Below are 15,690 nucleotides of genomic sequence, written 5' to 3' on the forward strand. Positions count from 1 at the left end.
GATTGCTATATACTTCCCTCTTATGACTGCCTTTGCTGCACCCCAGAGGTATTGGGTTGTGGTGTTATCATTTTCATTGGCTTCCAAGTACTTTTTAATTTCCTCTTTAACTTCTTGGTTAGCCCATTCATTCCTTAGTAGGATGTTCTTTAGACTCCAAGTATTTGTTATCTTTCCAAATTTTTCCTTGTGGTTGATTTCAAGTTTCATAGCATTGTGGTCTGAAAATATGCACAGTATAATCTCAATCTTTTTACACTTGTCGAAGGCTGATTATGTCCCAGTATATGATCTATTTTGGAGAATGTTCCATGTGCACTCGAGAAGAATGTGTATTCTGCTGCTTTAGGATGAAATGTTCTGTATATATTTGTTAAGTCCATCCAGTCCAGTGTGTCATTCAAAGCCATTGTTTCCTTGTTGATTTTCTGTTTCAATGATCTGTCCATTGCTGTGAGTGGGGTGTTGAAGTCCCCTACTATTATGGTATTATTATCAATGAGTTTCTTTATGTTTGTAAATAACTGATTTATATATTTGGGTTCCCCACATTTAGAGCATAAATGTTTACAATTGTTAGATCTTCTTGGTGGATGGACCCTTTAATTATGATATAATGCCCTTCCTCACCTCTTGTTTCAGTCTTTATTTTAAAATCTATATTTTCTGATGTACGTATGGCTATTCTGGCTTTCTTTTGGTGACCATTAGCATGATAGATGGTTCACCATCCCATTACTTTCAATCTGAAGGTGTCTTTAGGTCTAAAGTGGGTCTCTTGTAAACAGCATATAGATGGATCTTGTTTTCTTATCCATTCTGTTACCCTATGTCTTTTGATTAGAGCATTTAGTCCACTGACATTTAGAGTGAGTACTGAAAAATATGAATTTATTGCCATTATGTTGCCTGTAGAGTTGGAGTTTCTGGTAGTGTTCTCTGGTCCCTTCTAGTCTTTGTTGCTTTTGGTCTTTTCGGTTTGTTTGTTTGTTTGTTTGCTTTTTCATCTTTTTTCCCATCAGAGAGTCCCCCTTAAAATTTCTTGGAGGGCTGAGTTAGTGGTCACAAATCATTTAGTTTTTGTTTTTCTGGGAAAGTGTTTATTTCTCCTTCTAGTTTGAATGACAGCCTTGTTGAATAAAGAATTCTTGGCTGCATATATTTCCGATTCAGCACACTGAATATATCCTGCTACTCCTTTCTGGCCTGCCAGGTTTCTGTGGATAGGTCTGCTGCGAACCTGATCTGCCTTCCCTTGTAGGTTAAGGTCATTTTTTTTCCCTTGCGGCTTTCATGATTCTTTCCTTGCCTGAGTATTTTATGAATTTGACTATGATATGCCTTGTTGATGGCCAGTTTTTGTTGACTCTAAAGGGAGTTCTCTGGGCTTCCTGGATTTTGATGTCTTTGTCTTTCCCCAGGTTAAGAAAGTTTTCCACTATGATTTGCTCACATAACCCTTCTATCCCTTTTTCTCTCTCTTCATCTTCTGGGACCCCTATGATTTTGATGTTATTCATTTTTAATGAGTCTCTAATTCTTATATTCTTATTCTTATATTGTGTTCTCTAATTCTTATATTGTGTTCTTTTGCCTTAGTCTCCCTTTTTTTCTGCCTCATTATTCCCCATAAGTTTGTCCTCTATGTCACTGATTCACTGCTCTGCTTCATCCATACTTTAATCATTGCTACTGTGGCATACATTCAAGATTGCAGCTCAGTTATACCATTTTTTTTTATTTCATCCTGACTAGCTTTTACTTCTTTTATCCCTGCAGAAAGGGATTCCAATCTATTTTCAATCCCAGCTAGTATTCTTATTGTTATGATTCTAAATTCTGGTTCAGACATCTTGCTTGTATCTGTGTTGATTAAGTCCTTGGCTGTCATTTCTTCCTGTTCTTTCTTTTGGGGTGAATTCCTTCATTTTGTCATTTTGGAGGAAGAAAAAGAATAAATAAAAATTTTTTAATTTAAAACAGCACAAAATAATCAAATAAAGGATGCTAGATCCTAGGTGTGTTTTGGTCTGGTTGTTGAAAGAAGCTTGCTAGAATATAGAAAAAACAGGAAAGAAAAGAAAGGGAAAGGAAAAAAAGGAAAACATTTGAAAATTTGGAAAAATAAATATGATAAAATAGAATAAAATGAGATGATTAAATTAAAATAGAATTTAAAAAATTAACAAAAAGGTGAAAATATAGTAGAAAAAGATTAAAGAAAAATCTTTCTTATATAAAAACAGAAAATAAAAATAATTTTTTCTCTTTATTCAAGAATAAGAAAAGAAAAAGGAAAAAAAAACTGAATAGATGGACCAGAGAACAGAATGAAATATGATTGAAATTACATCCAGTTTCCCCTAGAAGTCAAACTATGAAGCACTTTATAATCCATAAACTAAGCAGACATAAACTGAGATCAGATGGTTTGTCCAGTTGAAAGGGGCTTAGTGTAACAGCTCCATTCTCCACTAGATGGCGCTGTTTAGCTTACTGGGGTGGATTGTTGCAGCTCATGTAGTTGTGTATGTGCAAGTGCCAGAGGGGTGAAAATGGTGTCCCCCAGCTACCCAGTCTCTAGTATCAGAACTCTGTTCTCCCCGATCAGCAATCGCACACTAGTCTTTTGTCTCCAGCTTCCTTCTTCTCACCACTTCTACACTGTCCATGACCAAGCCATCAGACTGCCAGGCAGCACCTCCCTCCTGAGTTTTATCTCAGATGGGACTGTTTCCCAACCCCTCTCTTCTGAGGTACTGTGGCTTTGACCCATTCTGCCCCTCTACAGGAAGGTCTCACCGAGCAATGGCTGGGTGCTGGCCTCACCCAGGAACGTTTGTGGGAGATGTCCAGAGACTGTGGCTGGGTGCCAGCCTGCCCCAGAAAAAGTTCACGCAACCGTGTAGCAGCAGTGTTTTAGGGACTATGGCAAGTCAAAACACACATCTGGTGCCAGGCTTCACCCCTCAACATCCTTGTTCCAACACCAGCAAATGTGGCTGATCTCTGGGGTCCTACTGCTGATGTCCAGAGACTGTGGCTGGGTGCCAGCCTGCCCCAGAAAAAGTTCATGCAACCATGTAGCAGCAGTGTTTTAGGGACTATGGCAAGTCAAAACACACATCTGGTGCCAGGCTTCACCCCTCAACATCCTTGTTCCAACACCGGCAAATGTGGCTGATCTCTGGGGTCCACTGGGACCCTTGCCTTTGGCAAGGCTGCACAGACACTACCAAATGTCCTCCCAGCAGAGGAACTGCATCTCCCCAGGTGGCCAGAGAACCCCTCAGACCTCACTCTCTGCTCCTGGGGATTTGCCCTTCCCACCGGAGCACCATCAGATATAGAGCTGCAGAGTTTCAGACTCTGCACTCCCCCTGTTTATAGTGTCTTAATGGTATTGAAACCCTCTCCTTTCTCCTTTCTCCCTTTTTTGTTTAGTCCCTGTGGCTATTTCCACTTTTCTTTTTTCTCTCCAGCTACTTTGGGAGGGGGAGGAGTATGCTTTTCCCATACTCTCCCCCACCACCCCATCTCCGTCCTCTCTCAACAAGCAAAAACAGGTCCCTGCCCTCTGCGACTTCTCTCTCCCCCAGTTCACCTCTCTGCACTGTGTACCTGCCAAGTTCTGTGGTTCAGATTGTGCAGATTGTTGTGTTAATCCTCAGATCAATTTTCTAGGTGTGCAGGATGGTTCAGTGTTGATCTGACTGTATTTCAGGGATGAGAGATACAAAAAAAACTTTCATGCTGTTTTGCCATCATGGCCCCCTTTAAAGAATTTGTTTAGGTGTACTTTATTTATTTATTTATTTATTTATTTATTTATTTAGAGAGCAAGCAAGCAGGGGGCTTCCCTGCTTTCAAGCAGGCTCTGCACTGTCAGTAAGGAGCCCGACTCAGGGCTCAAACTCATGAACTGTGAGATCATGACCTCAGACAAAATCAAGACTCAGATGCTTAACCAACTGAACCACCCAGGCGCCCCTCCACATTCTTACCAACATTAATTTCTTGTCTTTTTGATACTAGCCATTCTGATAGGTATGAGGTGATACCTCATTGTAGTTTTGATTTGCATTTCCCTGATGATTAATGATGTTGAATATCTTTTCATGTGTCTTTGGCCATCTCTGTGTCATCCTAGAAAAATGTCATTTGAATCCTCTGCCCATTTTTAAATTGGATTGTGTGTGTGTGTGCATGTGTGTGTGTGTGTTGAATTGCATGAGTTCTTTAAGTATTTTATTTTATTTTATTTTTATTTTTATTTTTTTTTTATTTATTTTTGGGACAGAGAGAGACAGAGCATGAACGGGGGAGGGGCAGAGAGAGAGGGAGACACAGAATCTGAAACAGGTTCCAGGCTCCGAGCCATCAGCCCAGAGCCTGACGCGGGGCTCGAACTCACGGACCGCGAGATCGTGACCTGGCTGAAGTCGGATGCTTAACCGACTGCGCCACCCAGGCGCCCCTAAGTATTTTAGATATTAACCTCTTATCAGGTATGTCATTTGCAAATATCTTCTCCCATTCAGAGTGTTGCCTTTTCGTTTTCTCGTTTCCTTTGCTGTGTCAAAGCTTTTTAGTTTGATGTAATCCTGATTGTTTATTTTTGCTGTCCTTGCCTGAGGAGTAAGATCCAGGAAAATATTTCTAAGACCAATATCCAAGAGTTTATTGCCTGTGTTTTGTTTTAGGAATTTTATAGTTTCTGGTCTGACATTTGGACCTTTAAACCATTTTGAGTTTGTTTTTGTGTATGACTTAAGAAAGTAGTCCAGTTTCATTCTTTTGCATGTAGCTGTCCAGTTTTACCAACACCATTTATGGAAGAGGTTGACTTTTCCCCATTGTATATTCTTGCCTCCTGTGTCATAGACTAATTGACCGTGTAATTGTGGGTTTATTTCTGGGCTTCCTATTCTGTTCCATTGATCTATGGGTCCATTTTTGTGCCACTACCATAATGTTTGGGTTACTATAGCTTTGTAGTATATCTTAAAATCTCCAGCTTTGTTCTTTTTCAAGACTGCTTTGGCTTATTTGGGATCTTTTGTGGTTTTATACAAATTTTAGGATTATTTGTTGTAGTTCTGTGAAAAATTATATTAATATTTTGACAGAGGTTATACTGAATCTATAGATTGATTTGGTAGTATGGTTATTTTAACAAGATTAATTTTTATTATCCATAAACATAGGATATCTTTCTATTTATTTGTGTCATCTTCAGTTTCTTTCATTAGTGCCTTCTAGTTTTCAGAGTACAGGTCTTCCACCTCCTTAATTAAATTTATTAGTAGGTATCTCATTCTTTTTGATATAATAGTAAATGAAAAGGTTTTCTTAATTTCCCTTTCTGCTAATTCATTATTTGTGTATAAAGACAACATATTTCTGCAAGTTAATTCTGTGTCCTATAACTTTACTGAATTTCTTTATTAGTGCTAATAGTTTTTTCTATAAATAGTATCATTTTGTCTACAAATTGTGACACTTTTACTTCTTCCTTACTAATTCAGAGGCCATTTATTTCTTTCTTCTACTCTGTTTGGTGCATCCTTTACCATTTTTAAGGGTATATTGGATGGTAATAAATTCTCTGTTTTCCTTTCTCTGAGAATGTCTTTTTTTAAATTTTTTTTAATGTTTATTTAATTTTGAGACAGAGAGAGACAGAGCATGAGCAGGGGAGGGGCAGAGAGAGAGGGAGACACAGAATCTGAAGCAGGCTCCAGGCTCTGAGCTGTCAGCACAGAGCCCGATGCGGGGCTCAAACTCACAAACTGTGAGATCATAACCTGAGCCAAAGTCGTAAACTTAACCCACAGAGCCACCCAGGCACCCCTTCTCTGAGAAAATCTTGATTTTTCCTTCATTCCTGAAGAATATTTTCACTGCATATTGGATTCTGCATTAACAATTGCTTTCTTAAAAAAAATGACACTTGAAAATGTTGTACCACTTCTTTCTGGCACCCACAGTTTCTGAGGATGTCATTTAAATTGCTTTTCCCTTATAAGGAAGTTCTTTTTTATCTTACCACTTTCCAGATTTGTCTTTGTCCTTAGATTTCAGAAGTTTGATTATGATGTTTCTTCATGTGGATTTCTTTGAGTTTATCCATTTTGGGATTTGCTCAGCTTCTTAAGTCAGTAGGTTTATGTCTTTTACCAAATTTTGGAAATGTTTAGCCATTATTCCTTTGAATACATTTCACCGCCACCCACCTTCTTCTCTCTTTTTTGGACTCTATATACTGTAATGTTTGATTTTTATAGTCTCACAGGTACTTGAGCTTCTACTTAATTATCTTTTCAGTCTGTTTTTTCTTTGCTGTTCAGACTGGGATTTCTCTTTTTCTATCTTAAAGTTCAGTGATTCTCTGTCCTCTCCATTCTCTCTTGAAATCATTTAATTTTTAAATTTTGGTTATTATATTTTTTTTTAATTTTTTTTTAACATTTATTTATTTTTGAGACAGAGAGAGACAAAGCATGAACGGGGGAGGGGCAGAGAGAGAGGGAGACACAGAATCGGAAGCAGGCTCCAGGCTCTGAGCCATCAACCCAGAGCCCGACGCGGGGCTCGAACTCACGGACCGCAAGATCGTGACCTGAGCCAAAGTCGGACACTCAACCGACTGAGCCACCCAGGCACCCCAAATTTTGGTTATTATATTTTTAAGTTCTACAACTTCCATTTAGTTATATCTTCTATTTTTGTTAAGATTTTCTATTTTCTGAGATGTCCTTTTTTTTACTTGTTTCAAGAGTATTTCTATTGCTTGTTGAAGCATTTTTATGATGGATGCTTTAAAATCTTTGTCAGATATATCCAGCATCTGTGTCTTCTCAATGTTGGCATTTGTTGACTGTTTTTTCTTGTCCAAGTTGAGATTTTCTTCATTCCTGGTATGACAAGTTCCAATTTTATTCTGGGAATTTTGGGTAGTACATTTTGAGTCTCTGTATCTTATTTAAACCTTCTGTTTTGCAGACCACCTCTACTACTACTCCAGTGGGAGAAAGTAAGAACTGCCTCATTACTGCCAGGTGTGGGTGAACTCACAGATTTCTTATGTGGCCTTTTTGACCACCTGATGCAGGGGTGAATGTCTTGTTACTGGTCAGGATGGCGTTAAGGTTCACCATTAGAACTCCACTAACCCTTCCCTGGTTGAGCAGGAGACTGCTACCCATGGAGTCAGAAAGCTTTGTTAATGCTAAGTGGTGGTAAAGGTCCTGGCTCTCTACTATGCCTTCTACATCACCCTAGCAGGGCAGGAGAGAGATGCCTGTCTACTGCCAGGTAAGGGATGAAAGACACGATGGAGGAGAGCCTCATTACCAATGACAGGTGATCAGAGTCTCCACTTCCCACTAGGCCTTTTCAACACTGTCTGTCTGGAGAATTATGCCCAGTTATGGCTAGGTGAGGTTGGAAGTTCCCCACTCATGCTTTGCTGAGGAAAGCAGGGAATGAAGGAATGTTGCATGGTTTTCACCATGCGAGGATCGAGCAATTCTTGTCTAAAAGTTTTCTGTCTTGCTAGACCAGTCCTCTAGCTTTCTTTGGGGCTTTAATGTCGGTGCCTTGTGACATTTCCAGGTTGAAAGATTCTCCAGCACCTATATGTGGGGTATAAGAAAACCCAGGGAACTCATTGTTTGTTGTATTCTGGAATCCCCAGCTTGTGTGCCTTCTTCTCTGTATCATTCACTGCCTTTATACTTTTGTTTTATATATAACTCTCAAGTTTGTAGCTATACTTAGTAGGAGAGAGGGAGGGAGAAAAGGGAGTGGTGTGTCAGTGCCCTCTTGGCCAGAACTGTTGTTTATTTTTTCATAGCATCATTCTCTTGTGTCATGGTTAGTGTCTTCCTCTTTGTTTTTGAAGTTACCAATTTTAGCTTTTTTGAAGTCTTCTCTTCCCCACATTTCTATTTTCTATTTCTATTTCTATGTTTTTTTTCTTTTCCTATTTTTTTTTTTGTTTTGGTCTTTTTAGTGTATTGGAGTTTTTCCCTAAATGTGTGGCAGTCTTTGGCTGCATTTCATATTTATTAAGGGTAAAACACCAAACATCTGTTTGGTCTTATGGTCATGTTGGGAGCTAATCAACTACTGGGCTTCACTATAGGACAATTGAGTGAGAAGTTGCTCATTTTACAAATCAGTATTTAGAGGCCTTTTCTCTGGGGTGGGTAAATTTTACCAGAGAAGTATTTTCCCACCTCCTACCCAGGGACTGTAGCCTCATTTTGGGAATGCAGCAGGGAGTTGAGTCACCAACATACAGTTCATTATGCAGAATTTTTTTTGCTATCCCTGTTTTCATCCCAGATCTCTCCACTGCTTTCGCCAATCAGTGTGCTATCCCAGAATCTGAGTCCTCTGTACAAATATTCAATGCCATAAGTTACTGTGTTTTAATTTGGCTGACAGATGGTGTAGGAGAATGGAGAAATGGAGAGGGAAGTGTGCATAGTCCCCAGGCTGACTGAGCTAGAGGTTACTGGGGGGGCCACACTTTCACACACAGACTTTAACCCAAAGCCTCTGATGTTTCCCTAGGACTTGTGTCTGTCCTGCACAGTCCCTGATAACTTCTTTCCTTTAGTCAGCTTCCTGTGCTCAGCTATATCATTTACCTTTCCTGTATCCACTTACCCTTTTTCAGATTTTATTGAAATTCTTCACCTGCCATTGTCTCATCTTTTCTTAATTTTTCTCTTTTGGGGTTATAGAGGTGGACAGTGGGTACTTAACGATGATAGCTCCTTCAGTGTTTAGCTGCCTTATCCATAAAGCTGCTCTAGTGTTTAAATTAGCAGTTAAGAACAGAGGAGCTGTTGTTGTTTCAGTACCTACTATCTGCCATATACTTTTAATCTATATATAGAAGTTCATGCATTTATATGTTCCTATCATCCACTATATTTTGAGTTCCTGAAAAGCTGGGACTGTTTTGTCCATTTTTGTGTTCCCATTGCATAAGAAACTCCATGGCAGCAAACTTTGTTCTTTCCCTGCAGAATCTCTAGCATCTGCAGTGCTGTCTGTCACATACTATGTGCTCAAGAAAGCCTTGTGGAATGACTTCAGAAAGTGGCCTACCTACAGGAATATTCCTTTATTCTATAAAGTTCTAGTTTCACAAGATAGTGTACCTATGTCTTACACTATGTGGTAGTGGCTTTTGATATGCCTTGCTTATGCTGGCTGATAAAATGTCTAATATTAAACAGACAGACATTAGAACAGCATCTTCTTAATTTGTGGTAACAAGGTTACTTTACAAGGATGCAAACTGGATAAACTAAATCTGTACTGCCCAATACTATAAGGAGAGTTATAGATTTGTACTAGAAATTTACCCAAAGAAAGCCTTGAAGACACTCGAAAATAGAAATGAAAAATTGGAGAATGAGTTTAATGCTAAGTAGCATTTTTGCAGTGAAGTGATGAGGTGGGACCTGAAAGCAAATCATTCCAGAAAGATAGGACTCTCTTACTACCACAGCCATCTCAGCTGTGTCTTCCTATTAATAAACCACAATATTGGTTTGCCATATATTGATGTAATATATATGTGACAAGCATTATGCTAAGTGCTGTATGTTCACTATCTCATTTCATTCATATAACATTTTTGAGAGGAATTAGTATTCCCATTTTACAGATGAACAAATAGAGACGAAGTTAAGGTAAGTTGCCCAGAGTTATACTGCTGCTAAGAACCACAGCCAGGATTCAGCCTCAGTTTATCTAACCCCACAGTCTGCTCCCTGACCCTCCACCCTAGGACGCACACAAGGAACACGAGAACAGCCTGATCTGCCTTGCCTCTCTCTTATTTGCCTGTCTCTATAGTATAGTGATTCTCAAACTAGCCTTGCAACATAATCCCTAGAAGGTATTATAAACCGATTGCTGGCCCCACCCCCAGAATTTCTAATTCAGAAAGTCTTGATGAGGATTGAAAATCTGGGAACAGGATTGAACCTGTTCCCAAGGGTACCAGTTATCCATTACTGCATAATTGGCCTGACTTAGCTGGGTGACTTTGGCTCAGGATCTCTCATAAGGCTGTAGTCAACATGTTGGCAGTGGTGGCACTCATCTCAAGGCTGGACTGCAGGATGTCTTGCTTCCACACTTGCTCTGTGACAGGTCACAGATCCCTGCTGGCTATTGGCTGGAGACATCGGTTCCCTGTCACACGAATCACTCCACAGCACTACTCACAGTATGTCATCTGGCTTCCTGCAGGGCAAGGGATCCATGAGAGTCCCCCCAAAATGGAATCCACAGCCTTTCTTTTTTTATTTTTATTTTTTGACATTTATTCATTTTTTGAGAGAGAGAGAGAGAGAGAGAGAGAGAACGAACATGCGCACAAGTTGGGGAGGAGCAGAGGGAGAGGGAGACCTGGTATCTGAAGCAGGCTCCAGGCTCTGAGCTGTCAGCACAGAGCCCAGCACAGGGCTGGAACCCATGAACCGTGAGATCTTGACCTGAGCTAAAGTCAGACACTTAACCCATTGAGCCACCCAAGTACCCCGGAAGCCACAGCCTTTCTATAACCTAATCTCAGAAGTGGCATCCCATCCCTTCTGCTGTACTCTGTTCATTGGAAGCAAGTCACTAAGTCCAGCTCACTCTCAAGAAGAGAGGCTCAGACAAGGGCCTACACCAATGAGGTGAGGTCTTTGGAGATCATCTTAGAGAGTGCTCATCATACTGGGTGCTGCTGGTCTGGAGCCATACTTTGCAAATTACTGCTGTAATTAATGGCCTCAGAACAAAGACCTTTTTTCCTGAGAGCAAAGCTCTTTGTTAAGTAAATGGATATATGACCCTAGCCACCTCTCAAGGTAGGAAAAGGGGCAAGGGAGGAGTTAACTCTTTTCCATTGAGCATACAGAAAAAAAAAAATGAAGGTAAAGTTTTGCACTTAGGACACTTAGTCTCCAGCCAGCATTCTCTATAATGGCCCATAACCAAGCTGTGAAAGTAATAACATTCTAAAGTTATGATAAAACAGAAGTTGTGGATAAAACCGTCACTGATGGCATGAAGAAGCTCCAGTCAACAACTCAGGTTCAGGCTGGTAGGTTACAGAGTGGTGTGACGGAAAAGTCCGAGTTGCCTTCTAAGTTGAAAATAAGTGAGCTCATCTCTAATGGCAGTGAGTTACATTCTTGTGGAAGTGCCAGTACCAGGGAGCTTGCCTTCCTTCCAGAAGGCTTATGTCACTTGCCTAATGGCCCTAGAAGGACCCAGCTTCTTTATCTAGTGTACATAAAGTGCGTAACAGGGAGTCTTGCATAAAGATGTGCTCAATTAACATCCATTCCTTTTTGGGGGACTTTGAGAGTTATCAGAGTCTGAGGTGTTGTGCTTGCTTACTATGGAGTCATTCTATCTGCTTATGAAACAGTAATTTGTACAATGTTGTGAATGGACATGGAGTGTAGAGTCACAGTAGGATGACATACAGAGCCATGTGAACTCAGACAATCACTTAAGCTTTCTGAGACTCTATCTGTAGAATATGGATAATATACCAGCTGTTTCTAGCCCTCAGTAGAGTTGGGGAAAAAAAACTTAATGAAAGCACTTTTTAAACTTAGAGCAATATTTGGGAGCTAAAAAAATGAAACAAAACGAAACAGTGATTCTCAGCCTTGGGTGCATATTAGAATCACCAGGAGAGCTTTGGAAAGTCCCAGTTCCCAGGCTGTACCCCAAAACTATAAGTAACAGTTATGCTCCCTCCTCCTCTACCTTCTTCTCTCTCCCCGTGTGTGTGTATTCATATATATATATGCATGCATATATATAATTTAAGACAGACTCTTGAAATAGTTAACAGAAATTTCACCTTTGTGAAATTTTCACAAAGTATTTCACTATTTTCAAATAGTATACACAAAGTATTTGGAGATGACATTCCAAAGAAGTCTTGTGAAAGAGGTGTCCACCAGGGTGCAGTGGCAGGGGGCAGGAGGTGGGGGATAAGACTTAACACCTGTGAAGAAAAGGTGCACCTTTGGGTTGATCCCAGAGGCCATGTCAAACACAAAGGATGACCAAGGATGACAAAGAATGGCCATGTCAACACAAAGCCCACATAGTCTGTTAGTAGGGACAAATTTTATTTTGAATTCAGTTAGGTTGCCTGATAACTGTAAACTAGGACAAAGTGAAGGCAACACAGGTAAGGTGAAGCTGTGTGTACATTTAGTTAATGTCTGTGCCAAGAAAGAAGTAATAAGTGCCTAAGTGTGTTTGTGTTCAAATTCTGTTCTCAGGGTATGTTGTTTAAGCAAGAGCTTTCAAGTAATCACTTCAAGACTTTCAGTTATAACTTTCAGTAATCACTTTCAAGACTTAATTCTTTGATCAAGGTAGAAGACTTGATCTCTTTAAATAGTCTTGAAAGTACAGTTTTTAAAAGAAACAAGATTTGTTTTATTCCTAATCTTCACATTTTCCAGAATTACTGTGAACAAGGTATTTTACTGGAATCTGTATTTTAGGGGATTAACCCAAAGATGGGGGTGATACCCCAAAAAAAACTGAAAAGAAAAGGACACTGTGCCCAATTGATATGTTCTCCTCTCTGATCTCTAGAACTATATGCGGTGGGAAGAACAACAAGGCAAGAAGCCCAATTGCTCCCACAGTCAGAAAGCTTTTCACATTGAGCCAACACAGAGGCCATTCTCTACCACTGAGATGGTGGCATGGACCCTCCCCTCCGTCTCTGCAGAGGATATCCCCAGGGAGACTCCTTCACAACCTAGGAGCATCATCCCTCGGCACTCACGCATCAGTTTAGATGACCTGTGGCTGGAGAAGATGCAGAGGAGGAGGTTGAAGAAGCAGGTCCAGGTTGAAAGGAAGATGCACCCAGAGATAGCACATAAAGATGGAGTCCAAGTAAGCTGTTTACATGCCATGTATCATCAGACTTGGCCTGGTATCCCCTCTTCCTCTGCAGCTGCTTACATTTTCTAAGCTCTCCCTTGACTCTTTCCTGTGATATAGTTTGTTGCCCTTGGGCCCTATGTATACAGCACAATGACACCCTTCCTCATGCCCTCAGGCTCAGCATAGACTGCAGATGATATTCTACACAGTGGTATGTCTCAGAGCCAGAGGTTGTGGCTTCTCTTCCCTCTCTACAGTGTGTCTCTGCCTGTGTTCAGCTCTTTGCAAGGCACTGGAGCAGAACTGAAGAAGGCAGGGCCAGCCCTCAAGCTTTCCTGTAGTAATTACCATTTAGTGGGGACCTACTCTGTGTCAAACACTATGTTTGACACTGGACAGTATTATCTCTACTACTAATAAAGAACTATGACATTATGATATAATATTCTTAATTAAATTAATTAAACAAAGTTATACTAAGTCAATTAAATGCCATCCCTAGGGACATTTGACACCATGATTTTTTATGAAACTGTCATCCTATTAAAAAAACTTAATAGTGCACACAGCATACTTTTTACCCATTCCCAGACTCTGTTTCTTGTTCTTTCCCTTTATAAAATAGCAATTTTTTACTATCAAGTATTTGTGAAGTACACATCCCTGAGTCTCCCTCATCCCTTTTTTAAATTATGGTGAATTCACATAACATAAAATTAACCATGTTAAAGTATACAATTAAGTGGCATTTAGTAGATTCACAAGGTTTTGCAAGCATCACCTCTATGTAGTTACAAGACATTTTCATTATCTCAAAAGGAAACTCCACAGTCATTAAGCAGTCACTACCCATTTCCCATCCCCAGACCCTGGAAAGCACAAATATACTTTCTGTGGCCTATGGATTTGCCTATTCTGGATATTTCATATAAATGGAATCAATATGTGACCTTTCGTGTCTGTCTTCTTTCACTTAGCATAATCTTTTTGAAGTTCATCTATGTTATAGTATATATCAGTACTTCATTCCTTTTTAGGACTGAATAATATTCCATTGTATGGATATATTTGTTTGATGTCATTTACCCATATCATACCCATTGATAGACATTTGGGTTGTCTCCAACTTTTGGCTATCATTAATAGTGCTGTCAAGAACATCTATGTATAAACTTTTGTTTGAATACATGTTTTCTATTCTTTTAGAATAGGAGTGGAATTGTTGGTACATATGGCAATTCTATGATTAACTCTTTGAGAAACTGCCAAGCTGTTTTCCATAGTGTTTACACCATTTACATTCTCACCAGCAATGTATGAGGGTTGCAACTTCTCCACATCTTCACCAACACTTGTTTTCTGTTTTATATTGTTTTGTTTAAATTACACCATCCTGGTGGGTCTGAATGGTATACCTCACTGTGGTTTGATTCACATTTACCTAATGAGTTATGTTGAATATATTTTCATATGCTTGTTGGCCACTTGTAAACTTCTTTGGAAAAATGTCTCTTCAAGACATTTGCCCATTTCTAATTGGGCTTTTTGTCTTTTTGCTGTTGATTTGTGAGAATTTTTTTATATATGTGGATATATATTATGACATACATATATGTGTGTGTGTGTGTGTGTGGATATATATTATGACCCTTACTGAATAAGTGATTTGCAGATATTTTCTCCCATCTCTAGATTGCCTTTCACTTTCTTGATAGTGTCTACTGCCTTGATAGTGTCTACTTGCACAAAACTATTTAATTTGATATAATCCAATTTGATTTTTTGTTGTTGTTGCTTGTGAATTTAGTGTCATGTCGAAGAGTCAATTACCAAATCCAAGGTCATGAAAATTTACTTCCTTGCTTTCCTGTAAGAGTTTTGGGGTCTTTGATTCATTTTGAATCAATTTTTGTGTGTTGTGTGAAGCAGAAATCCAACTTCAATTTTTTCTATGTGGATATCTTGTTGTGTTAGCAACATTTGTTGAAGAGACTAACCTTTCCCTCATTGAATGGTCTTGGCACCCTTGGAAAAAAATCAAATGGCCTTCGATATATAGATTTATTTCTGGATCCTCAATTCTGTTCCATTGGCCTATATATCTATGGTTATGCCAGTACCACACTATTTTAACTACTGTAGTTTTGTATTAAGTTTTAAAGTTAAGATGTATGAGTTATCTTTGCTATTTATATGTATGGTGTAGAAGGCTATTGGTATTTTGCTAAGATTACAATGAATCTGTAGATAACTTTGGAGAGTATTGCCATCTTAATAGTATCAAATCTTTGAAACCATGAACACAGGTTGTTTTTCCATGTTTTAGGTGTTCTTTAGCTGTTTTTAGCAATGTTTTGTAGTTTTCAATGCAGAAGTCTTACACATCCTTGGTTAAAATGTTTCCTAAGTATTTTTTTCAAAAAACGTTTCTTGAGGGGCAGAGGGAGAGGGAGAGAAAGAATCTTAAGCAGGCTCCATGCTCAGTGCAGAGCCTGACGTGGGGCTCAGTCTCATGACAGTGAGATCATGACCTGAGCCAAAATCAAGAGTTGAATTCGTACCCAACCGAGCTACCCAGACACCCCTTTTCTTCAGATTTTTAATTGATGTATAGTTGAAATATAATATTATATTAGTTTTAGGTGAACAACGTAGTGATTTGATAATTATATACATTATAAAATGCTCACTACAATGAATATAGTCACCATCTGTCACCATACAAAATTATTACAGTAATAT

General features: G+C 39.3%; 1 protein-coding gene across 1 annotated transcript in view; it reads left to right on the forward strand.

The window, feature by feature from the left end:
• Positions 1-15,690, forward strand: part of LOC122225973 — a 249,376-nt gene that overhangs the window by 93,041 nt on the left and 140,645 nt on the right. Inside the window, exon 5 of the mRNA XM_042948654.1 lies at positions 12,649-12,957. Within this exon, the coding sequence (XP_042804588.1) occupies positions 12,649-12,957 (309 nt within the window). The remainder of the gene's footprint in view (positions 1-12,648; positions 12,958-15,690) is intronic.

This window comes from Panthera leo, chromosome C1 (assembly GCF_018350215.1).
Source record: "Panthera leo isolate Ple1 chromosome C1, P.leo_Ple1_pat1.1, whole genome shotgun sequence".
Lineage (NCBI taxonomy): Eukaryota > Metazoa > Chordata > Mammalia > Carnivora > Felidae > Panthera > Panthera leo.